General features: G+C 45.5%; 1 protein-coding gene across 1 annotated transcript; it reads right to left on the reverse strand.

Moving 5' to 3' along the window:
- Positions 1 to 2,020: 2,020 nt before the first annotated feature.
- On the reverse strand, positions 2,021 to 24,001 carry MBTPS1 (membrane-bound transcription factor peptidase, site 1). The gene is made up of 22 exons (XM_010144224.1): positions 23,504 to 24,001; positions 22,106 to 22,363; positions 21,533 to 21,736; positions 21,097 to 21,207; positions 19,713 to 19,822; positions 19,226 to 19,342; positions 18,160 to 18,227; positions 17,447 to 17,549; positions 16,553 to 16,704; positions 15,453 to 15,614; positions 14,738 to 14,882; positions 13,493 to 13,681; positions 12,733 to 12,905; positions 11,901 to 12,016; positions 10,314 to 10,470; positions 9,346 to 9,470; positions 8,290 to 8,367; positions 7,267 to 7,407; positions 4,765 to 4,896; positions 4,159 to 4,285; positions 3,346 to 3,476; positions 2,021 to 2,655 (listed from the first exon to the last, which is right to left on the reverse strand). The coding sequence occupies exons 1-22, from the start codon at positions 23,688 to 23,690 to the stop codon at positions 2,459 to 2,461; spliced, it is 3,183 nt and encodes a 1,060-aa protein (XP_010142526.1). The 5' UTR covers positions 23,691 to 24,001; the 3' UTR covers positions 2,021 to 2,458.
- Between the last annotated feature and the right edge of the window lie 861 nt (positions 24,002 to 24,862).

Genomic DNA, 24,862 nt, shown 5'->3' on the forward strand with positions numbered 1-24,862 from the left:
CTAGCAAGGAGCCATCCCACCCCACCCCACCCCCTGCTCCACACAGGGAAAGGGGGTGCTGGGACACCAGGATGGGGAGACTGATGCTGCTGGGAACCTGCACAGAGGAGACTGCACCCCACGGGGACGAGGGACCCATCCCCTGCACAGGGGGACATGCAGCAGCTCTGTTCTGCTCCTGGCTCGTACCACTGCCCCCCAGCTCAGCGCACAGGCCCCCGATGCCGGCTGACAGCCCCTAATGCATTTTTGATTTCCCAAATATGTGCCCTTCTGATCTCGGTTAAGACGGATAAAGAGACTTTAATCAGCTGCTAGGAGGAATTATGGACGGCTAATTGTGCCTGCCACCTCCACTACATCACCGCTGCCTGCGGGGCTTATAACCGTCCAGAAGGGCCCTTCCAGACCTTCATTAGCTGCACACCAAAGGCTTCGGAAATAATTGGCCCCTACGACTTAGAAATTGGCCACTGGGCTGTAAAATACCAGCCACTGGGAAAGGCTCTTAATTCGGACTGGTGCTCTGATACAGCTCGACTCTGGTTTCCACGCTGCGGTGGAGCAGTAATCACTCATTAGCGCTGGGCCGAGAGGAGCGAGCCTCCTCATTAGCACCGGCCCAGGCAGCGGCACCAAAGCTTTCCAGGTTCCTTCTGACAGGAGCGACTCAGGCCCCCTCCCACAGCGGCACAGCAGCTCCAGCCAGTTTCTCTGCTCAGGGGCTCTGGGCTCGATTGTATTTTTCCCCCTTCTCCCACTTACCAGGGTGCTCCGGTCCCTGGGCTACAACCTGTAACCTGCCATGGGCGGGTAGCTTTACCCACCAGGGTGTCACCTTGGCAGGTGACACTCCCTTCTCGCTGAAGGAAAAAGGGCTGCCAATATATTTTCCACATTATTATCTGTGAAGAGTCAAAGGTACAGAGGTGCAAATGGACAGTCCTCATTTTGGACAATGAAAACACGGACTACAACTACGCTTCGCTACCCGTGACCCCTTCTGAGGTCTTCCCTTGAGATTTTACATCTTTAGCGACAGCTCTTTCTTAACCAGTACGACTTGTTGCTTGGTCCTGCAAGAGACTGTGATGCCACAGGTGAGATGGACAAAACCCTCTCCCTGTCAGCACAGGCACGTGTTCAGAGAGGGAGAAGCGAAGGGTTCCAGCCCCTCGGGGACGGCACAAGCAGCCCAGCCTTGGGACCATCTTCTGAGCCCCAATGAGCTTTCACAAACGGCTCCAAAAGAAAAGCTCGGTCCGTTCTCTGGCACAACAGCATGCGGCCTCTTCCAGTTCACTCAGAAGGGAAGAGGCAGGCTGGGGAAACCACCCACTCGCCGGGACAGGGAAAATGGGGTCTTCCCAATCCTTCTTCAGGGCACCTCTGCACTGCAAAACCCTACCCATGGCCCCCCTTTGGAGGGTTTGCCCCAGGCTGCCTGGAGAAACGCCCTCTCCTGCAGTGCCCTTCTCAAGGCCCACCACCACCCCCCATGCCGGCAGGTCCCGAGCAGGGTGAGTGCAGCCAGGCCAGCCAGTGGGGCTGTCCCTGGCCCCTTTCTCCCTCTCCGGACGTGCTCAGCCGGGGCTGTTCACCGGTACAGACCTCTCCCCTGCCCGGGCACCGCTTCTGTTCACCAGCTCCCTGCTCCTCCGGGGAAAAAGTACTTTCCTGCCACCAAACCAGCTGCCAGGAAAACCTTGCAGCTTCGCTATGAAAGACAGAAGCTATTTCAACGGTGGCAACGTTAACCGACAGAGTGTGGTCAGGGGCAACTTGTGTCTGCGTCCTTACTGCGACATGCAGGAAGTGGGAAGAGAGGCCGGCCAGCGCAGTGCCTTAGCTTCGTAGAGATACATATTTATTGAAAATCTGCTTCACCAACAACGGTGAAATCATGACCAAAAATTACAAAACATCATGGTAGTTGGCTTTATAAAAATAAACTGCAGGAGTACGTCTCACCAGTTTGCACTGCTCTCCCTCGCCCCCTCCCTCCTTTAACGGTGCCCGTTACGCTCTTCAGCGTAGCACCCTTCTAGAAAATTGCATTCCATCCAAAAAAATGCACTTCTTTTGCCTTAGCAGAGGTCCTTAAAGTGACTTTTCCCCCCGCCCTCCCCAACAATAAATATAGAAAATAGCCTCTAAACAAATAAATTTTAGTTTGGTCAGCTTAAAAAAAAAGGTCCATGTTCACCCTCGTGGGATATGTAGTGACTAAGCAGCCGTCTGAACAGAATTCGAGTCTTTGGTGGCTTCGGCCGCTTAAAGCTGCAGTTTTAGGTACAGACGATCAACGAGGTCCTTTTCTTTTTCTCTCCAGAAACCAAAGACTTATGAGATGATGTCAGGGGCGAATTACCAGCGTGATCAGCGCCGCATTCGCTGCACCTTCACTGGGAGCCCCGGAAAGCGACCGGGAAAAGCTCTCTCTGGCAAGCGAGAGCTCTCACACAGAAGGCGTCTTTGGTGGGTGAACCTGCTGCATAAGCTGCGGTCGCTTCACTCGTGGTTTCCGTCTCTTTGGCCTGCTCTTGGCTTTGTTGATCTGCACCACAAAGAACGCCAGAACCACCATGGCACCAAGAAAAGCAAAGACTGGAATAGTCTGTCCTACGTCCTGGTTGTACCGACCGGGCATTATACCTGGAGAGGCAGAGAGGTGTGGAAGCGCTTAGTGACCGCGTGAGCCACCGTGTCTCTGCGGCGTTAACGCTATCTACCGACACGATCCTCGTGTTCAAAGAGCAAACAGCTATTAATCAGATTACGTTTCAGACGGGAAGATTAACAACTGCAGACCGATTAGTGAAAGCAAGGCAGGGCGCGAACGCTACACACCAGCGTTTCCACCTTTCTTTGGGCACATGAAAGCGTAACGCCGATTTCCCCTGCAACAGCCTCCCACCACTGGACTGAGAGCTGTTGCCAGCACTCTGTGTCGTTTGTTAGGGCGTGTAACACCCAGCCCAAGGCACAACTCAAACTCTTCTGCTTTTGTGCGCTCAGGCAAGGAATTTTAATTAGCAGGAGGTCTCTAGCCACAGCTAGGGGCTGCTGCTGACCCCCCCTTGATCTGAACAGCACCAAAACAAAGCCAAAAAGCACCCACCAGATCTTCCTCCCAGTGTGACACTTGTGCCTTCCGCTGGATAAACTGTTCGCATGCAAAAATATTCCCCTGGGGCTCTGTCAGCCACGCTTTTACAACTCAGCCATACCCGCATCGGTGTGTTTTTCACAACCGAAAATAAACTCCTGGCCTCTCCTCTGGCTGCCTCCCATTTGGATTTTTTTCAAAGCAAAACAGCGACTGTCAAACTTTCCTGTATTTACCTCCAGGAATGTCCCACGCTCCACTTTCTCCAGGGGACAATGGTCTCACTTGGGGTCGGTTCTGACGAAAACTGGGCAGAGCCACTTTATCAAGGTCAATGGACAGTAACTTCTGGTGTTTCCAAAGGTTGCTAGAAGAAACGTAAAGATGGAGGTGTCTGCCCACTTACTTCGGTAACACCAGGAGTTTTGTAGAAACACAGAGAGAACGTGACAGCTGGAACCTACAAATAACTTGCTAGTTTAGACCGAAGTGACAACCGGATCTGTTTTTTATGTTCTGCAGTTTGCAGGCCTCCAAAATTAAGTTCAGACACCACAGGGACACGCTTGGACTGGCCACTGTGTACCAACAGCTCGCTCTCTTGCACCAGACCACCGTAAGTTACCATCAGCAGCTCGGCAGACCAGGACGAGCTACGTGCTGACCCATTTTCCTTCCAGTGACTGATGACTGATACATGGGAAGGCAGAGTAGGCGAGCTGTCCCAGGAGCCGCTTCAGAAAACTACTTCAAACACACGCAGTGCCGATGGATTTAAGCCAGACTGCTCACCCTCAGCTGGGATCACTCAATCACAACGGTGAACTGGCTATGAAGTGATTTTTAAAATTCCCCAGTTCACAGTGTCGCTATAAGGTGAGTCAGAATTCTTCACTGAAGAGGCATTAATCATTATTTCCTTTCTGCTATCTGGAGTTTCTCTAGGAAAGGCATTCCAGCTGTCCCTTTCGAAAACAGATGGAGTGAATTTCCCAGCTGAACTCAAAAGCAAGGCTTCCTGCGCCACTCTAAGGAAGAGGCACACTAACCTGGGGGCAGTTTCGTTCAAAGGCTGTGGTTTGGCCCAGGACAGGTGAGGACAAGCAGGAAGGGACCGGGGTTTAGGGTCTCCCAAGTGAGCCTCGAGCACCTTTGAGTATCGATGCAGATGGTTACCTGCAACTCAGAGCAGAGACAGGCTGGGTTACCCAAAGACTTCCAGGGTGAGTTACCAACATCTGCGGTAAAACCAGGAGCTCTTTACAGAAATGACAACTCACAGCTACATCGCGGTTAGAATTAACCTCGCCACACAGTAAGGCCGGGCGCCTACAACAGCAGGTGATGCAGGTTTTGCTGGCAGCACGTGAAACGAGACTGAAGGCTTTACACACCCTCCGTAGCTAGGAACCAGAACGCTGCCGAGCAGAACCAGCCATCTGAAATTCCCGTCCCATGAACTGCTGGTTGAGTCACAACGTCGTGACAGGGATTTGTCAGCAAATGCTCTCTTCAAGCACAACAAGAGAACACTGTGCAGCTTGCACCAAACTAACCTTAGTGGCAGGTAACTCAAGGGATCCGCCTGAGTCTTCCCGAATTCCACCCCGACACTCCCTCACTTGCGGGCCCTGCTCGGTGACCAAGGCTCTCACCTTCCATCCGCTCGGGGAGCGAGGAGCCTGCTCCTGAGGGCGGTCGCTGCCTGCTTTCGGAATGGCTGAGGCTTGGTGGCGTCACCCCGTAAGACGTGTACTGCAGGAGGGAATCCAGGAGCCAGAAGCAATCTGTGGATGTCAGAGCCCCGAGCCCCAAGACAAGACACACATTATGGCACATTTAAAGCGGTTTATCTTTCTGTTTAGGCTGTAACAACATTTAGAACTACAGTCAGGTTTTCTGGCTCCTGTTTTTCTCCTTCTGAAGTTCTAGGCCCAATTCAGAAAGATGCAACTTTCAACACATGCTCCACATCTCTCCCATACACAAACTAACACAAAATTAATCTGTTCAGTCTTAAAATATCTTCTCTTGTGTACCAAATCAGGCTCTTTGGGGAGTACGACATAAAACAATGGGTCTCAAGTACGGGAATTCCAGGTTGTGTAAGGCCAGCCAAGTCCCTGCAAAAATGACAAGGTTTTTTGGTGTGGAAACACAGGAAGCTCAGAGCTTCTGATACCGCTTTTAAGAGAGAAATGGAGACCCAAGAGGCTTTGTTTTCAGTTTGTTTTTTTTTTTTGAAAGGTCAAAATAAATGCCTTGCAAAGACAAGTAAGAACAAGGTTGTGTTTTCAGCGGGAAGTTATGACTGATTTCCTTTCCCAAGCTTAAAAAAACCAAACAGCAAACAAACAAACGGAGGGGAAAGGTTCTGGCCATGTTCCAGCTCAAGCAAAAGCAGCACCTGCAGCAGCTGTGGTACAGGGCAGGCTGGGAACCCACACCACAATATACCTGTGGTTTTCCTTTGCACTTCACCAGCACCTGGACCCTCATTTGGATTCTCCCCTGAATTACTGCCACCTTAGTCCAGAGCCACCCCCGACGAACAAGCAGCCCAGCCGGTTAACACCACAATTCTCTAGAACTTCCCTCTGCAGGGGTAGGACAATGCCTTATCAGCTATTTCCATCGCACAGCAAACTATTTTTCTCAGCACTTCTCCCCCCAGGAACAGTTGGCTGGGAATGGGAATTAATCTTCCTAATCCTGGTGTCCCTTAAACCCTCACCTTTGATTTTTAAAGAAGGTCAATCAGATTTTATGGATTTATATTCACAAATGTTAGGAATTTACCTCAGTTAAAGCCACCGATGTCTCAGCAGGAGACACGGCTCCTGGTTCACAACTTAAAAGCTAATTTTAAAGGATTTCTTTAGAGCTTTCTGCTTTTTCTTGTTTCACAGGTCACACTGAATTTAACAGCATTAGGGGAGTCACAAAGGATTGTTTTCCATCACTTAATTTAAAGCTACGCGTCTTCTCTTATGTTACAATGACCTACAGCAAGCACATGAGGCACCGATACATTGGTGTTACGGCAACTCACTGCAAGCCACCCAGAGAGAGGTAAGGAGAAACCAGACAACTTTCAAAGGAAAAGAAAATGTTGGGGAGAGAAAGAAACGAGCTACAGATGGAGAGTTCCCTTAGGCCTTAAGTTCCTTGAAACATAGGCAAGGGATGGATTACACAACCCAGTATTTTAAAATGTCGGTGACAAAAGCCTAAAAAATTATAAATACTTTCCACTACAAAAGGAAAACGCATGGAAATGCAGAAGAAGACCTCACCTACTGGATTATCTTTGGCCTCTCAAGCCACAGATCTACCAGCTCGTGTTTTACATGTCATGAGAAACCCAGTCAATCTCTTGAAAATTTTCCAAGTCAGGTCAGTGTGCTAGAAAACGGGTTTTCTAAGGACCAAAAAGTGTGCAGGTAGAGAATGGCACCTCTGGGAGTCACGGAAACCCCACGCACAAGCCACTCACGCGCTTGCTACCCGGAGTTGCAACCCAACGCTGTGAAAACCCAAACAGAAATTCCTACTCTCTGACGTGTTTACACCAGCTGGTTTGTGCCAAAGTAGAATAACCTGAAAATAGTAATGCACAACTGAAATGTTGAACATTCCTAAAAATCCTCCCAGGAGACACTGCAAAGAGAACAAGGCAAACATTGTAAAGGGAACAAGACACGCTGGTGTGCCAACTTAGATGATACAACCCATGTACTACATAAACACTCTGAAAATGCAGCTGGGGAAAAAGTGAAGGGATTCCCAAACGGCCTCTTCAACACTTCAAATCAAAAACACCCCAAAGAAACAAAAAACCTCCAACAACCAACCAACATCCCCATGCCCCAGGACAAGCCTCCAAAGCTCGTGGAATGGGAAAATAGGCAACAGGCCTGGGGAGGGGGGGATTGCTCCCATCTATTAGAGGATTCTTTAACGTGGGGTGCGCTTGTGCTGCAGCCGCGCCTTACGGCGTTTTCATCAGAGTTCTGCAGAATTAAGGTTAATTAATCCCCAGTTAGGAATATTTAGAGATCCCCTAGAAAACAGCCTCTTCTGATGGGAGCGGTAAAAACCCCACGGGACAGCTGCCGGCTGAAGACAGTAACTCCTGCGTGTCGAAGGCCCCGCACCTTTCTGTCGATGGCTGTCATCCAAGCAGTTGGAGTCGCCGTACAGAACAATTCTGCCGCCACCTTCGGAGGGAACTTGGTAAAGTCCCAGAATAGGGACATTTTCAATGACAGCAGTCTCCTGCTTCAAAACTTCAAGACCTAAAGCAAAGCACAAATAAATTTCATAAAGCATTAACATCAATCTACCTGCAGGTCAGCACAGGCCACAGTGCAAACTTACAAATGCAGCTCTGCCACTCTTCGTGTCACAAAATTACGCAAAATGTTTTCAAAAACCCCGTGACATGATAAAAATGAAACTGCTTCAAGACCATGACTGTGAAGTTTTCTGCAGATATCTGTGTGTCTCCTCCTTCGGTGGAGAAGCAGAGAAAGACCTCACAACCTGGATTATCGTCAACATTCTCGAACACAAAAATCCCAGTATTTTCAGCAATGGGTTTAGAATCAAGCCGATCTGCCTCACAAATCACTCTAGGTTGGGTGCAGAATCCTACAGGACACAGTAACTTAAAAATCAGCCATCACAGTGCACGCTGCTCTCCGCCAGCTTACTGCGCTGCCAGGCCCACCTACGCCTACACGAGAATCTAGCGTGGAACTACAAAAGAGAACAGACACGTTCCATGCAATACAACATCTGTCTCTCTGTAATCAGCAGCTGCAAGACAAAGGGGAGTCAAAGCTGGGCTGGCATCTCTCTGCAGCCAGTCGCTACCCTTGTGCTCTGTCTGAGCAGCTTTCACTTCAGACACAAAGAGAAGCTTTGTTTAGTAGACACGTAAGTGAAAAAATAAACCCAAGAAACCCCAAACACTCGTGTGAGTTTTCCCACCTTTCCTGCCACTGCTTTAACCTTTGGCAAGTTTTACTCCTCCTCACCCCAGCTGCTCTTTGAACCTCATCTGTCGAGGAGTCTTCAAATTCATTGTTTTTACACCTTTTGACTCCATAACTTTGCCCGTGCACCAACTGCAAAATTCTACTGAAAACACAGAAGGAAGGCAAGGAAGCACATACCTTGATCCTTGAAAGTCTGAGCAATGACAATGCCATCTTCTGGAAACTTCGCGATGCTGCAGCCTGAGGCGTAATTCACTGAAAGACATCACAAAACTGCACCTTAAACTGAATTTTGGTGAGCTGTTAAAACAAGCACAGAAGAAAACGATCCCAGGAGCACTGCTCTGAATTGGAATCTTTGGACCCATTGTGTTCGCAGAGGTGGTGTTTCTGCTTTCACAGGTTCACCCTTACATACTGCTTTCGAATCTTTCCATTGAGGAGACTGGCATTATCTACTTAAAACTGAAAAGCTTAATTAAACGCCATGAGAAAAGTAGTATTTCACATGAATGGTCATTATTTGTTCTACTGAGAACCCGCCTCCTTTGATCAGCGCCGGTGAGCACGTGCAGAGCGCTCAATGCTGCTATCTTCTCTGTTCACACACACTTTCCAAATGAACCAGCACGAAGAGACAGCAGACAGAGATTTGGAAACAAGGCATGAAAACATGAAGTGAGCTGGTCAGACAAAAAAAAAAACTTGGCTAGACCTAGAAAGTCAGAAGACAGTAAGGTCACAGACCTGTGGTCTAACCCCGAAGTCTGAACTTGAAACCAAACACATTCATTTCAGAGGGAACAATTCAAAAGATTACAGATCAGGCATTCACAAAACATCTCAGGATGTTGTGATGCACATCTAAACCGGTGTATTCCAAAGAAAAGTCCCTTTTGATTCTCTTCCTCCAAAATTTCAAATTTCCACGTAACTGCAAGATTAAAACCAAAGGTTTTATCTCAGCAACCAGTTTTCATAGTGGAGACAAATCCAGACACCCGCCAACAATACTCTTCAAAATATCAGGCCTATACTGAGGACATTCATCGCTGAGTCTGAAAATGTTTCACCATCAATCTAGGAAGGAAGTCATCATCTAAGCATGTTTCCCAGACTCTTTTCACCGAATTTGAGTGGATCCCGTGACTCTCGCTCCACCTCACTCTCACAGAAAACACTTTTCCCAAGGGCACACTGCAGCCTGCCTAGGCAGTGGACTCCAGTACTCACTTTCGTGACTCGCCATGGTAAAATCGCCTTCGTACAGCCCGTCGCTAAAGGCCATATTCCAGACAGAAAGCAGGTCGTTGAGGGCTGGTATATTAGCACCGCCAGTATCCGGCATCCACCACTGCCTGCAAAAATTACAGCGTAACACAGTTTATTGGTGTATAGAACACCCTCCCAGAGTGGGTATAATGAAAGGTCAGGTGTCCTCCCACATGTGGATTTTTTTGATGTCACTTTAGTAACGAACGACATCTCAAAGCCTCATTTAACTCCAGGGGCACGTGCGCAGCTGTCTCTCTCTGACACCAGTGCTTCTGAGCTAAAGCTAAGCAGTACTAATGCAAAGCTCTCAGTGCATTTCAGTTCCACGGAAAACTTCAATTCATTATGAAGAAATTCAGCCTTAGGCTCTTGGTTGGCCAAGATGAGGCAGAAACCACGGTCCTGTCATTTGCTTCTCATTTTTCTAATGAAGCAAAAAGTTATTGCTCACAAACTGCAGAAATGATCTTCCTAGCTCAGAACAGGCTGACAACTACAGTCATCAGGGCTTTTATCACCACTGGTGATACTGGTGTGTTTTCTCTTTGTATGATACACTGAACGATCCAGTAATGGGTGCACAACCTGATTGCTCTGTTTGCAACCCACATTTTCTTTCTGTTCTGCTCCCCATAAGTGAAAACTTGTCCATTCTTCTTTGTTTGTCAGCCTCCAATTTCTTACTTCTTTTCATTGTACATGGTTTTCTGGACCTTCAGAGAAATTACCTTACCAAGCGGGCCTTGGCAATCGTGACAGAACAGGCAGCTATTCTCCTTAAGCTGCAGCTTAAGGTTAATTTTGCTCTTCAGGTAGTCCCTTCTTACAGGGGAAGCGTATCACACTTGGGATTTTTAGGATAACGTGTGCATAAAATGTCTATTTTGTGGCATTTTATTTCCCAGAGAACTGACACAAATCAGTACCTTGTGTTTTCATCGTAAAACTTGACTTTTCTCATCACAGATGTGTTGTACCAGTCACTAAACACTACAAGTGAAAGTCCATTATCCACATCCCTCCTCAGCTTGGTGATCTCTTCAGGAAAATACTCTTCCTCACTGTCCACCATCAGTAAAGTCCCTGTGTGTAAAGGCAAAACCAAGAGTTCACCAGGCTGTTCACCGTGACGTTACCACTATTCACACAACCCAAGCGTGTATTTTGCTCAGTGTCTGGTCCATGTGCCCTGCTCTGGCAGTTCACCTAAAGAAGTCACATCGAGTCTCCCATGGAGGAGATTCTGGAAGCTCACCAAACTACTAAGCAAACGAGTACAATGTAATGGTGAATCTGAGGAGAGAGGACTCCTCTAACGCTGTTCCCCATCAGCCATAAAACTAGTGATCTAAGGAGAGAAACTCTTTTGTTCCTTTTTTAAGGGCTGCCATTTCTGCATCCAGTTGCACATTCACTGAACTCGAAACGCAGTGGTGAGATATTTACTGAATCACAGAATCACAGAATCATCCGGCCGGAAGAGACCTCAAAGATCATCGAGTCCAACCGTTGCCCCTACACTACCAAGATCCCTACACCATGTCCCTCAACACCAGATCCACACGATTTTTAAACACTTCCAGGGATGGGGACTCCACCACCTCCCTAGGCAACCCGTTCCAATGCTTAATAACCCTCTCTGTAAAGAAATTCCTCCTGATATCCAACCTAAACCTCCCCTGGCGCAACTTGAGGCCATTCCCCCTCGTCCTATCATTCTCAATATAGGAGAAGAGATTGACCCCCATCTCCCTACAACTTCCCTTAAGATAATTATAAAAAAGAATCTTGAAGAATCAAGATAAACAAAAGATTACTACTGACAACACTTCCAGAACTAGAAAGCTGTCAGGAGAATGCACCCTCACTTTGCAGACCGCTAAAGAACATCGCAGCCCGAAAGAGAAGAGGGTCCTGTTGGAGCGTGTCATGGTTAAGCAGAGCGGCATATTGAAGCAGAAAAGAGCACAGACTGCTGGGGTTGTTCCCTGCCTGGCACATCTACGAACAGGGGAGAAACAACCCACATACTGCTCTGCTGTTGTGTGTGGCTGGATGAAATACTTTCCCCACTCTCTGATCTATCCACAAAGGTCGATGTTTTAAAACACCACTGCTGAGGAAAAAAACGAACGGAATGGCCACTCTTGATCTTGGTCTGCTGTTCATGTCATGCTTCGTTTGGACTGAGCCCAAGTCTTTTGGCAAATGCAGTTCTGCCCCTGTGGGACTGAATACAGAGGAGCTGTTTTTTAACCCGCTCACGGGTGGGCTTTCCTTTTTCATACAAGGATAGAAAACTGCTCTACTACTAGAATTCCAAGCAAGCTTCTGCGGTGATACTTTACACAACTAAATACTGGCATATTAATAATAAATACACCCACTGTTACAATATTTTTCTAATACCACGAGAATTCTTCTTTGTGCTCCCACATTTTTGCTCTCCAAAAACCAGGGCATCTTAGGAAGAAGTTAGTGTATGGAAAATGAGGCAATCAGCTCATGCTTACCATACTGACTGGCATCGAAACATGTAAATGGGGAACCGAGAACCTCTACGAAGTACCCCATGCTCCTTAGGTGCTGGTACATGTCCCTGAAGTTCGTGTGGATATGGTCACCATTCCTTCAGAAAAGAGAAAAGTGTTGTTGAAGATATTTAAATCTGGCATAGAGAAATCTTATTTAAATCCTCTAATTATAGACCATTTCCTAGTTTCCTTTCTAGAAAGTCCATGGTTTTCAAATGATAACAGTTTTCCAAGCAGCATCTCCTCTTTGCAATATTCTTTCCAAAAAAAAAGCAGCTTTCCAAAAGCCTTTGTCTTGCTCACTGCCCCAGTTAACCCTCGCTTATACGTGGCTGCACAATTCTTCTGGTGGATGTTTTCCTTCTCCATCTATGACAGACAACAGGTCACCTAAGCCGTGCTCTCCTTCAAAGAGTCTCCCTCAACAGACAAGGGATTTCTTCTTTAGGATTCACTCTTTCACATTTCTCATGTTTCTTCGATAAGTGAATGCTGAAGTGGCTACTAAAGCCCCCCCTTGACTTCCTGGGAGAAATTAGGGCAGAAAAGACAAATGCCAACTTTGAAAGCCAAACAAAAATCTCAGTGTCTTAAAAGTGCATTTTAGGTTCATGTGAATAAAACCATAGAGCACAAAAAAAATCCTGCACCAAAAGCATGCAGAGTCCGAGTGCTTTACATGGATTTCTTAGAAAGGATGATCCCACATCACCCTGAAAAAGGCCAGAGCTCTCTGGCATTCAGTGAAGTTATGCCCTACCATTAACACACGATCAAGAAATACTCATTTAATAGAAACTGAGATAAATACCAATCTAGTGGATCATTCTTCATCCTCAAATTATCCCTGGGGAAGTATCCTGGTGGATAACGGAGATTGTGATACTGATCCCAAAGGACTCGCTTACTACGAGGTGGAGTAGGAATAATCTTCACTTTTATTGGAAGCTTCACCGTTGAAGTCTGCTCCGCTCCGTTCTTAGACTGAAGGACAGAACAATCTACAGTGAAAACCCTTCTCCCCATAGGAACATTCACCAGTTAACTGGACTGTAAATGACCAAAAAACGTGGAGGTATCGAACCTCCTTTTAGTCACCACCACCAGCTCTGGAGACAGAGATGACTCGTGCCTTAAACAACAACAGTATTTTTTCTGCACTCAACAGTCATATTTACGCACAGAATGTAAAATACTGACGTTACAACTGTGATTTGGTTCAATTGTTCAGAACCTTAAAAACCTCTCAGACACAATTAACATAGTTCTAGAAGGAATCTATTTAAGTAATCTCTTTTTCAAAGCACCTTACGTAGAATTCACAATAAACAAATGAAATTACAAAGTTGGTCTCAAAGAGTTTTTCTGATTCTGAAGCATATCTAATCCGTGGGTTAATCCCGCTCTCAAGTATAAAGATCGTTACTGGTACTACTTAATTTTCTGACCCCAATCTAACTTCTGCTTCAAACGATGGGACCAAAGCAACCCCTTAAAAAGAAGGTGTTTGCGTATTGGGAAGCAGTTTTCATAATGATTAACACAGAAAAACCAAAATGCACAGAACTTACTTCATTTTCTGCAGGGGATGATACCGTGATCATAACCTGACCCTGGGCAATGCCTTCCCAAGACGCTGCTTTCTTTGCTACAGAGATGGAAATTGCCAAGTAGCCGGACCAAGGCCACAACACTGGGGAGTAGGAGAAAGCCACTTCGATATTATCCCCGTTTTGGGGGAGATAGGGTTGCCAGTCTGGCTGTGAGATGAAGAATACAGAACATCAGTAAACCAGAATTTGCAGTCGCTAATTTTGGCACGCATAGCCTTCCTCTGCACAAAGAAATAACAAATCTAGGGTTTTCTGAAGATTATGTCACATTTTAAAATGTCTGCGAAGCCCAAAAGGTTGGTGGCGTGTCAGTGTATCAACCTAACTGTGACGGCCTTAAAGATCCGGACAACAGGCTCTTTGGGGCAGGACTCCCCGTGAAGCTCCTGAGTGCCCCCGTTTTAACATTTTGGGGTTCTGCACAAAAACTAATTGCTAACACAAAATTTCCCTTCGGTAACAAACAGAGGCAAATTACATCGGCTGTCTCTGAGTATTACCGTAAGCTAATGAAGTTGGGTAAGAGCTTAAGTGCCCTTTAACGTAAACTTGAATCTAAAACAGGCCTCAGGATTCACACCAAACTCTTGCAATTAAGCTGATTTATATTGTCTAGAGGTTTGTATCAATCCCTAATTGATACAAGTTGCCTTATTTAACTTGTATAAATTCCCAAATCTGTTCTACATTTAAACTTACTTAAAGCTTAATAAAAAAAAATTTAAGACCTCCCTAGTCAAGCAACATGCACAACCTCTGCGGTGTAAAAGAACAAGTTTTGCAGCAGACCTTGGTAAGTCACGACACCGAGGTCGTTTTGACCCATGGGAGAGGCGTGATTTATAACATCAGGTTCCTTTACTGAGAGCACTTACCTTCCAGACCAAAAAGAAGATGAGGCAAGTCTACCCAGAAGACATTAAACACCGTCAGAGATTACAAAGAAATCTCTGTGTACCCATCAATCCAAACTGGTTTTACACACACAGAACGCCACACACCCCTCAAACCAAACACTCGTAGACTGCTCCCGCTGCCAAACCACCAACCTGGGTGTGTCCCTTAAAATCAAACTATCTGCATCTCTTGCTCTTAACACCAGGAAATCTGCTTTGTTCTATGAAATTCGTAAGTAAAATAGTATTTTCTGGGAAGCTTTTAGCAACTTTAATAGTCAGTACTCAGCACAACATTAAGTCTTACCTTGTCTACAATTCTCCCAGTGACTCCCATACCATTAAGGATAGTAACGTTGACAATGGTTGGCATCCCTCCGTAATATATGGGCTGAGAACAATAGGGCCACATGTAGGGACATTCCGTCAAGTCAATATAGCTTGGACTCAAACTAGAGCAGAATAGAGGAGGTAAAATTAAAAAAAAAACCAACAACCAATAAACAGAAGAAAAACATGCCACTGTGTGTAACTGTGAAAAAATTAAATCAGCCATGCCAGCTGGTTACTCTATCAAGCTCTCACCTCGCTTCCCAAATCTTCTTCCTTCCTCCTTTTTTTTTAAGTTTTGTGAAAAGATTTGCACACAAAACCATGAAACTTTCCAGCAGAGTGAGAATGTTCTTATTCTCAAAAGTTAAAATTTAAGTACTTCGTTGTATTTGAGGTGACATTATTCATAACATCTCAGGCCAGAAGAGGAAGTACATTTGGCTCTCACAGACACTTCATCCCCTACACTGCTATAACTTACGCAGAAAATACTTGGACTTTTCATCCATTCTCTGACATTTCATCCCTCCCTTCTCAAAATTCACGCCCCAGGATCACGTAAGATCTGTGCAAGTTGTCTCTGTTGCATAAGCACAGATTGCTCAACTGAGTTACACATGCATCACCTGCTCTCTTAAAAGAAACGCAGATTATAGTGTATCATTGATTAATTTAGGATTAAAATTAACCTGGCTTGTGGTTTATAGCTGTTGAGGATCTGATAAGCTCTCAGAAGATCCAACTTCCCATGTCCTTGTTCAAACATGTTGACTCCGGGCAGTCTACGCGCTGACGCAATAAGCGCCTGCTTCATGCTCGCTGGGTTCACCATTTCACGCTTCTGAACTGTGCTGAAGTAGGAGACAACAGATCACATTAGGTGGCCTTTAGTCGAGTTTCTAGCTAGTCCTGTCTACCACTCTGCCTTAACACTTAAGAAAATGCAATCAAAAATCAGTCTGCTGTGAGTAAAGTCTTCTGTTCATATTTGTCTCCCATTACTGGATTTCTCACTGAGCAGCTGAAGAAGAGTGACAAGATTCTGACACATTCCTCTTAAAAGCTAATATTACATGAATTTTTCTCCTTACCCTGTGCTCCATGACCAGCAGTCATTAGAATCAGGACGGTATCTTTATATGCAAAATAAAATGTTCTGAAAATCAAATCTTCTGTAAATGGAAACTCGCTGGTGTCTTTCACAACATGACTCTTCCCCAGGGTGGGGAAATAGCTTTGTTGTTCAAAGAAAACCACACCATTTTATGGAGGAAATATGATGATTGCTTTGAATTTTTGGTGTGTTTTTCAAATAAAGGTTCGTCTCATCCCTATGTAGGAGCAATGACAAACACAAAGCACAGACTTGCAACTTCCGCCTTCCTTTCAAGCTCTTCATCTGTTCATTTACGCTAACTTACGCAACCAGATAGTAGCCATAAACCCCTAAATCCAATAAAATTTACAGTACTTGGATAATTACATCATTGGAGGAGTCTACTTTGAGCAGCTGCTCTTCTACAAGATAACTGACAGAAGCTCAGCAATTCAAACTGGTCAAAAATGTGACAAAATTACTTCACAGTACTGTTCTCCCTGGTTGTATTTTCAAAGATGTAACTATTATTCAAAACAGTTCTTGAGTTTTCTCCAGGAAAGGCAGAGCAAGTCAGGTAATTCCTTTCCTACATCTAAACACAATTAGTTTTATTTGGTGGGTTCCTTTAAGGGCCTTTTATGACCGACCCCTGCATCAGCAGCGTTTTAGAGATTGCCACTGGAGACTTACCTCACTAACAGAGTAACAGCACCTGCCACCACAGGAGAAGCGACGCTTGTCCCAGAGAGCGAGCGGCATCCACCTTTCATACCAGAACCTCTCACTCCGGAGCCGTAAGTAACAATATCAGGCTTCACTCTACCGTAACCTCCAGGCAGCTCCTGTGAAGGAGAAAGGACAGGTTATTGTCCTAACACGTAATGAACACTGGTTGCTTCACTTGGGCATTTCAGCTACCTGCAGGTCATTCAGAAGTGAAATTCCCAACTAAATTAGTTAAGGCTCAGCATTGTGGAATAGCAAAAGGACTATGACAAGTTTATGACAAGTTCTCAACATCAGCATTACTGCTGATTACTCTAGTATCTATGCGAAACCATCTATGAAACCACTGGCAAAACTCTATCCACACTGCTACCTGGCTAAAGATGCAGCCCACACAGAGGCACGTAACAGTCCTTAATCAAGATCACGATGCAATCTCATCTGAAACCACGCCTGCAGTACCTTCATCTCAGCTCCACGGGCACATTAAGTGCAACATTACACAGCAACTGGAAATCTTGGGATTTTTAAGCTACAGGAAGGACAAGAGCAGGCCTTTGCTTTTGCAGGTTTAACCACACAGGCAAGTCCTCACTGTAAAAGGTCTGGACATTTTATAAATACATCAAGAATGTCAACAGTGGTCACGATTAATGATGAGAAACCTCGCAAAGACTACTGAGCTTCTTGCTTAAAGACTCACACTCACCCTCTAACTACTCTGATATTTGATGAAATCTTTACGCCTGGTTACTCCAACGCATACCATCTGGCCGGGATTACCCCTCACAACGGGCTCCCTTTCCAAGGCCCTTGTTGCGGCTGCAGATGGGGCTGGCCACAGTCAAAGGATCTTACCCAAGTGGTCATTCCTCTAGATGAAAAGCGAGCGATATTATCTTCGAAGTCAATGCCGCCCACTCCAATCACATCCATCTGGTCAGCGGGGTTATTGAGAGTCCTAGAACGAGCCGGGAGGTAGGAAGGCCAAAGAAACAGAAAATAAGACACAGTCTGAAGTTTACAGGCTGCCATCAGATTTTTGTCAGACGCTCTTTTCAACCGCCACAGAAACAAATTTCGGTCCTATCCGATGCAGTTACACTTTACAAGCGAGAGCAGCTTTTCAGGCAGTTACTACCTCAGTCACTAACTCAGTAACTACCAAACCGCAACTCGAAGACAAACCAAAATCTATTTTTAGGCATTTATTTTAGAAACAGACCACAAATTGTTCTGGTTTGATCCCTTCTACACTCCTTAAGCCCAAGATCAGTACCCACAGACGTCTGCTCATGCTCACAGGGACATGCCAGCTGCATGTACTGCCATTCTTCTTTCACCGACTTGCCACTGTTTCAATGAAAATATTTAGCTAAGCCCTTTTAAACTACCGTACTACTACAGCAAGTGATAAAGATGGTGGAAAGAGAGAGTTTAACCTGAGTCCCTTTCTATAAACAGATACAGTGAAGTGGAGGAGAGAAAACTTCCTGACCAAGCACAACGACTTCCAAACCCACATAATAACAGCATACTTGCTCTTCTCTGAAGTGGTCACTGAAACTCACCCATACAAAGGGCCATCGTTGCCAATAGCAGAGACCATGATGACATTGTTAGCAGTCAGTTCCCACACCTACAAAAGAGTAACGGTTACAGTAAGGCTCTGCCACCAAAGAAAAGAGACTTTTCTAACACATGCACACTCCACAAGGCCCAACATAAGTGAACAGTTCATCCAACCCCTCTTTCTTTCTGAGATTTATAAAACACATCTCACTGGTATATTCGGTATTAGGCTCCAAACCTCCTTAAGATTATGTGACCAGTAACCCAGCCTTGACAGCAACACTGCCGATAATCCACACGTAGCTTACCCCAAAGGAAAAACTCCTGCCTGTAACAAAGCACTGCAGAGACCACAGCCAAGTTATTCTGAATCCCCCCAGTAACAGCCTGGGGAGAGTAGTGAAGTCATTGTCAAACTAAATCTCAGTGCAGGTTACCATAATTAAAAAAAAAAAAAAAAAAGGAAGAACTTCTATGCCTCAAATCCCTTAATTACCCTTTACAAAGAAAGATTTTATCCTTTTTGAGAACTTAAATTAATTCTCTTAGTGCTTCTGAAGGCAGATGAACACTTCAGGGAACTACAACATCTACAAAGACCTAACTCCGTCTTATCCTGAAACAAATCTCTTACCACACTGCTGAATCAACTCCCTGTACTGTTAACCTATTTGTTCTTAAACAATTTGCTGCTAAATTCACGCTACACATATTTTTACCATGAAATAAATTAACCATGCAGAGATGTAAAAAAAACCAACAAAAAAAAAGGGTGGATTTCAGTGAAACTTCTTCTATTAAGGGCCCACTTGGCTGCCTGCTTGGGAGTCACGCTTCCTGGCAGCACTCGGTAAAGGACATGCCTCCGCAGCTCTGTGAGTACTTGGGTGGTGTTTGGGTTTTCGTAAACCCATTCCTAAAAGCCTGTAGACTGTACAAAATTTCTCTCGTGCAAATGAAACTCCACAGGACCTGTCAGCAGCTGTGGCAAACATGTCGCTCCGCAAGCCCAGCATTCGTGTGAGGGACAGGAACGCCACGACCACTTTATTTCCTCGTACCAACCTTGTCAACAAACGGATGATCCATGAAGTCTGGCCCACCAATACTTAGATTCAACACATCTATCTTCTTTAAAATTGCATAATTAAAGGCATCCAGAAACCAAGATGTATACGAAACCTATGTAAGAAAGAGGGGAGAAAAGCCATCACTGGGAAATCCAGTGATTGCATGACAACAGACTTCAGGAAGAGAGGAGAAACACCACCAAAATAAAGCACAGAAGTGACAATGCGCTATTTCTAGTGCTCAGTGATTGTTCCAGTACTCTACAGATCAGATTTCCACACGGGATTCTTGAAAAATTTACCAGATTTGGAACTGTTAAGACATATTATAGCAAGTCCCTTATGAACAGGAAGATGCATCCTTCTCACTTTTCAAAGAAAACATGTCAATATTTACAAGCGCCTGCAATATTCCCAAAGGAAAGGGTTAATAAAGCATTAATCTGGAAAGGCAGAAATTGAACCACGGGTGAAGCAGCTACCTGGTTATTGGTGAACACTCTAAAAATGTGCAGTTCTGCATTTGGAGCAAAGCCCTGGCATTCTCTCATGCTGGCTATCACACCCGCCACAAAAGTCCCATGGCCTAAACCTGTCACAAGGAGAAGGAGACAAAGTAAGATGTTAGAAGACAAACCATGTCATTGTCCAGGATTTGTAGTGTGGAACAGTGCCTATACGAAAAAAATCACATCAATCTAACAGACTTTAAACACTGGGTTCAGTCCCAGTTCTTCTGAATCACGTTTTGCTACTGGGCTCAGTGGGGCCAGAATTTCCAGCACCGTATAGTCAACAGGCAGCCGAGACTCTCAGTGATACGCTCTCCAGTCTATGCACTCCTGATGGCTTCCAATGAAATCAAGAGTGAAGCCATCAGGACAGAAAAAGCTTATTTTGGAAACTGCAAGTCACAAGGCCAATGTGTATTTACGTAAATTTCTTTAAAGATTTTCAGCCTGAGCCTGCAATAACCTATTTTGTTAAGAATGAACACCGAGACGAGACAAGACACCTTTTCCTCTCCTCAAAAAACAATTTATCTTTTGATCGATGGGACTGTGTATGCTGTATTTCTGTGCTCTGAATGTGCTTGTCCAGCAACCACCTGGGCACAGAACTAACAGAAAGTGCTACCCAAAGCAGGTGCTGCAATGCAAAGAAATACTACACAGCGTAACACCTCCGAGGTGCACACAAGACTGAGCGAGCTACACACACCCCTTGAGCTCTACAGGGATTCAACTGCCCGCTGACTCACTGACCCGGACTGTATGAAGTTAATAACCTGTGAAAGCACACGGTCAGGTCAAGGTAGGGCTGACGGATGGGGAAGGAACACAAACATACCGCAGAAAATAAAGAAGTTCTTTGAAATGTTGACAGGCATGAGCCAGCACAGCAGTTGTTGATGAGAAGTCTACAGATAAGAAAAAACTTTACAGGAATGTGCCAAAACCCTGATTAGCTTAGGTCTGCACAGTAAAGAAGGAAAATGCTCTCCCTCCTGGGTATGGAAACAGCAGAATATGCAAAAAGGAGTAGGAAAGAGCGAGCCTTGTGGGGTTTGCCCTCACCTCCGCCTCCTCTGACAAGGTCTTCCTGCCCTGACATTTTTCAGAAGCTATGATGAAAAGCCACATCTGATTCAAAGGAGATTTATGCAACGCCCCCCTGGAACCTTAATACTCCATGTTGAATGTGGGACGAGTACAAAGTGCTTGTGATGCCTCAAAATTAAGCTTAAAATCTCAAGATACGTGGTTTCAGCAGACGTTAGCACCAGAGCAGCCACACCAGCGTCACAACGGAAAACACAACAGGCCAGTGTCAGGAACAGCAGGAGAACCGTGCGCAGTAACTCACCGTCATCCAAGGTTCTCTCGTTAGTCCAGTTTGTTCTTTCCTTGACATTTTTGAAATGTGGATGTTTCTCACTCAGACCAGTGTCAAACACTGCGACTCGTACACCAGCACCTGTAACAGAACGGCACAAAGAAAACTCTGTTGTTAACGCAGCATGCGATTCCCTCCCCAGCTGTTACAGATCTTAAAGAAAACACATCCCAGTTTAGAACTTCATCCACAGACCAGAAGTATGAGCAATTTCTCTTACGTCCAGTGCGCGCACACACACACAAGAGCACTGCATGAGCAGACAAGGCATCTCAAAACATTTCCCAATCTTTCCGGAGCTGGCACCCAATGGGAGATGAACACACACGAGTCAATTAGCCTCTCCTCACGCTTCACTTGTTTCACAAAGAAGGGGATTGTTCCAGGCCAACAGACAAAAGCAGACCTGTGTAACCCATCTGCCAGAGGACGTCTGCCTGCAAGGTCTGCGCGACTTGGCGAGGGATAGCTCTCAGCAAACGCCGGCTCGAGTGACGACCTGTCGCATGCCAGAAGCCAGAGCCTAAAGACAGACTCGCTCTTCTCAAGGGACGAGACGACTGCCATTTCTGGGTCCACCTGGTTTCATTGCAGTGCAGCACTGGGTCAGCTACGCAGAATAAAAAAAACACACAAAAATAGATTTTTATGCAAATATACACATCATAACATTATAACAGAACTTTTAGACAAGTGCGTATCCATCTTCTCCGATGACAACCAATAAAAGCTGCTGTTCTATCTACTAGAGATACCTCTTGCTCTCGGGTAACTGACTGCTGCAAAACAAACGTTTCTGCGTTGCAGATGGAATCATGAGCAAAGGTATGACAAGACCCTGACAATTTTATAGGCAATAGGTTTCTGAAAATTAAATCGTAGGGCACTTCTCGTGTGTGTAACACTAAGCGGATGGTCCGAAACAAGGCTGAGACCTTTGCAAAGCAGGTCTCATGCAACCACATGGACAACCACTTACACTCTGAATATTTGAGCGACCGGAAGACCTTCCGCTGAGGTGTCACACGCTTGATGTTTGGATGATCTTCCAGCGTCAGCACTCCATCCTTCTGCTTCTCATTGATCTGGATAACCTCAAAATCACTGGGGTAGTCGCTGGCTGGGTTGTTGCGAGGTACAATCCTCCAGTTCTCAATATCACTACTCTTCAGTGCACTCGAAATAAATTTGCTTCTAGCTTTAGCTGTGAAGTATCCATTAAAAGCCACAATATATTCTGGAACAAGAGCACAACCTATCAGAACTCAGGTTTAAGCATCTCACTCACACACTCGCATCACAAAGATAAAAACAGTTTTTTTTTTTTCTTTATCCAGCACAAATAATTTGAGGCACTTTTTTGTTGCTTTTAGAAATCTGCAATTTATTTCTGCACTACACAACAGTTTGGGTTTGTTTGGGGTTTTTTTGTATCGAGAAACTTTATAAAAAACTTTGAAAGGAAGATGGAATTGTAAATACTATGGAAAGGAAAAATGATGTGGGGGAAGCCGGGGAGAGGAAGGAGACTTGCTGTTACATCCAGCAGCACAAACTGCTTGATAGGCCAATTCAATATGCTTCTTGTGTATAACTTATAGAGACGTGGCCCCTCTACGGTACTGAGTTCTAGTGCACATTACTGACACCAACTACGACATGCACAGAGAACGAAGCAGTCCCAACAATCCCGTCCTTGACGTGGATTCCCTCAGCACCAGTGCACACCACTGCATCCACCGCAGTAAGGCTTGGGCTAACTATGCCCAGAAACGTCACTGTGGACACCCCAGGCACAGGCACAGCTTCACTGTGGGAATATTATGGGTACCTGAGGCACAAAGCGGATGCGGGGCTGAGGCATCCCACCACCCTTTACCACCTCAGCAGTGGTATCTGCCTCGCTCTGCCTCTCACCTGCTCCCTTCACAATTATCTTTGCAATTTTTCCATGCACGTATTATTACTTCCAAACTTGAACAAACCCAGAGATTTTTCTCCTCAGTCCTTCAAGGCCCACTTGTGCCTTCACAGAAGAACCTGAACTGTACCCCCAGCTGGGCCAAAACAAACAGCTACTAAACACACCCAAGCGACCAGACTTGCCCACTGGAGCCTTCACACTCCTTTTTCACTTTTAACATCCTCCTTATCTCCCCCTCTCTTCCTTCTCTTGTTCTTTGAATCTTGTCTCCAGTTAAACCTAGAACTTGTGAAAAAAAAAAACCTGTTTCTCTTTTTGAACACAGAGAATTTAGCAGATGATACGCTGCTACAGAAACTCTGAATGTTACAACTGCACAGACACCACAAATGAGTAACATGCTCCTGAGCTTCACAGGGTTTTATTTTTCTTAACCAATTAACGCTTTATTACCATGCTCCACGACTGTCGAAGTGAACTCCACCTTCAAAGTAAGGGGAGAACATCCAGGACATATGTGAGCCTCATGAGAGGAATTCCCTAGTCTGGTACCGAAGTGTTTTTTGCCACAGAGTAAAATAACCACCAGCACAAACCAGATGTTCGCAAACCTCATGGTCATGGAAGAAAATGGTTTCATTCCAAAAATTCCATATATTCAAATCACACTTTTCTTCTTTATAAACTAGTTCATCTTTGTTTCAGTAAACGTTGCTTTCGCTGCGCCGATCAACCGGATATTCTTAAAGCTGTGTCCAAGACAAGGAGCGATTTCATGGTCTTTTGAGGTAAAGCCTTACAAACAGGCTCATTTCTTTCTACGCTTCTTCTCCATTTTGTAGGAAAGGATTCAGTCACTCGGGATGTGGCAGCTGAGTCCTGTACTCCATTGCTGATGGCAAAGGTAACTCCTCCTTAGGCGAATTAGCAAAGCTGACTGCGAGCCAACCTGTAAAGCAAGGCAATACAGAACATGATTAGAGTCACATCTGTGCAGACGTGTAGCCTGAGAGTCACAAAAGACAAGACCTCTTCGGCAGTTCGTACTGGAGAACCGGAGAGTTACCACGATGCGGGCATCTGAGAAAATCAGGGCTGGGATTACAGATGTCATAATGTGAAACTGAAGTGTTGAAAGTGTTTTTCACGTGGGGGGCAGCTCGTTCTCTTTATGTTCCAAGGTGCAGAAAGCACTTGAGAAAAATTGCAGTGTTAGTATTTTTTTACATTTAACCAGCAACTGATAGATAAAAGGCCATGGAGAGATAAGGGAAACGTTTGTGTCTGCTCTGTCACACGTTCTGTGCTGGAGAGGTCACACTGCTGCTGCAGTGACCAGGGCTGAAGAGCAGGAGCTTTATCAGGGGGCCTGCGCTATTCAGGAGAACAGGGGGCTGACCTCACAGAAGGACAACAGAGGGAGTCTGCATGTGACAGCTGTCACTTCAGCTTTATTTAACTTTATTTAGCATTCTCAAGTATTTCCTTGTATCAGGGACAGAATATCCCTCTATTTCCAGCTGACTGACAACACCGTGGCGGACCGTGAACTGCTTGTGATGACAGTTTTCTCCTGGTCCCTGAACTAGGCGCAGTTACAGACGCTGACTGGTGGTGGCTGGGCTCTGCCTGCCTCACCACTGCGCTGGTTTATAAGCCCTGTAACAATAATAAAACCAACCTCGCCAACGAGCAAAACAAACATTCCGGTGGCTGATAGCAGATCGTCTGTGAAACGTGACGGAAGCAACAGCAGAGGAGCAGCACGCCCACAACTTTAACCTGTTTCACACCCCTCCAGCGCGGAGCTGG

The sequence above is a fragment of the Buceros rhinoceros genome, unplaced genomic scaffold (assembly GCF_000710305.1).
Source record: "Buceros rhinoceros silvestris isolate BGI_N320 unplaced genomic scaffold, ASM71030v1 scaffold29419, whole genome shotgun sequence".
Classification (NCBI taxonomy): Eukaryota; Metazoa; Chordata; class Aves; order Bucerotiformes; family Bucerotidae; genus Buceros; species Buceros rhinoceros.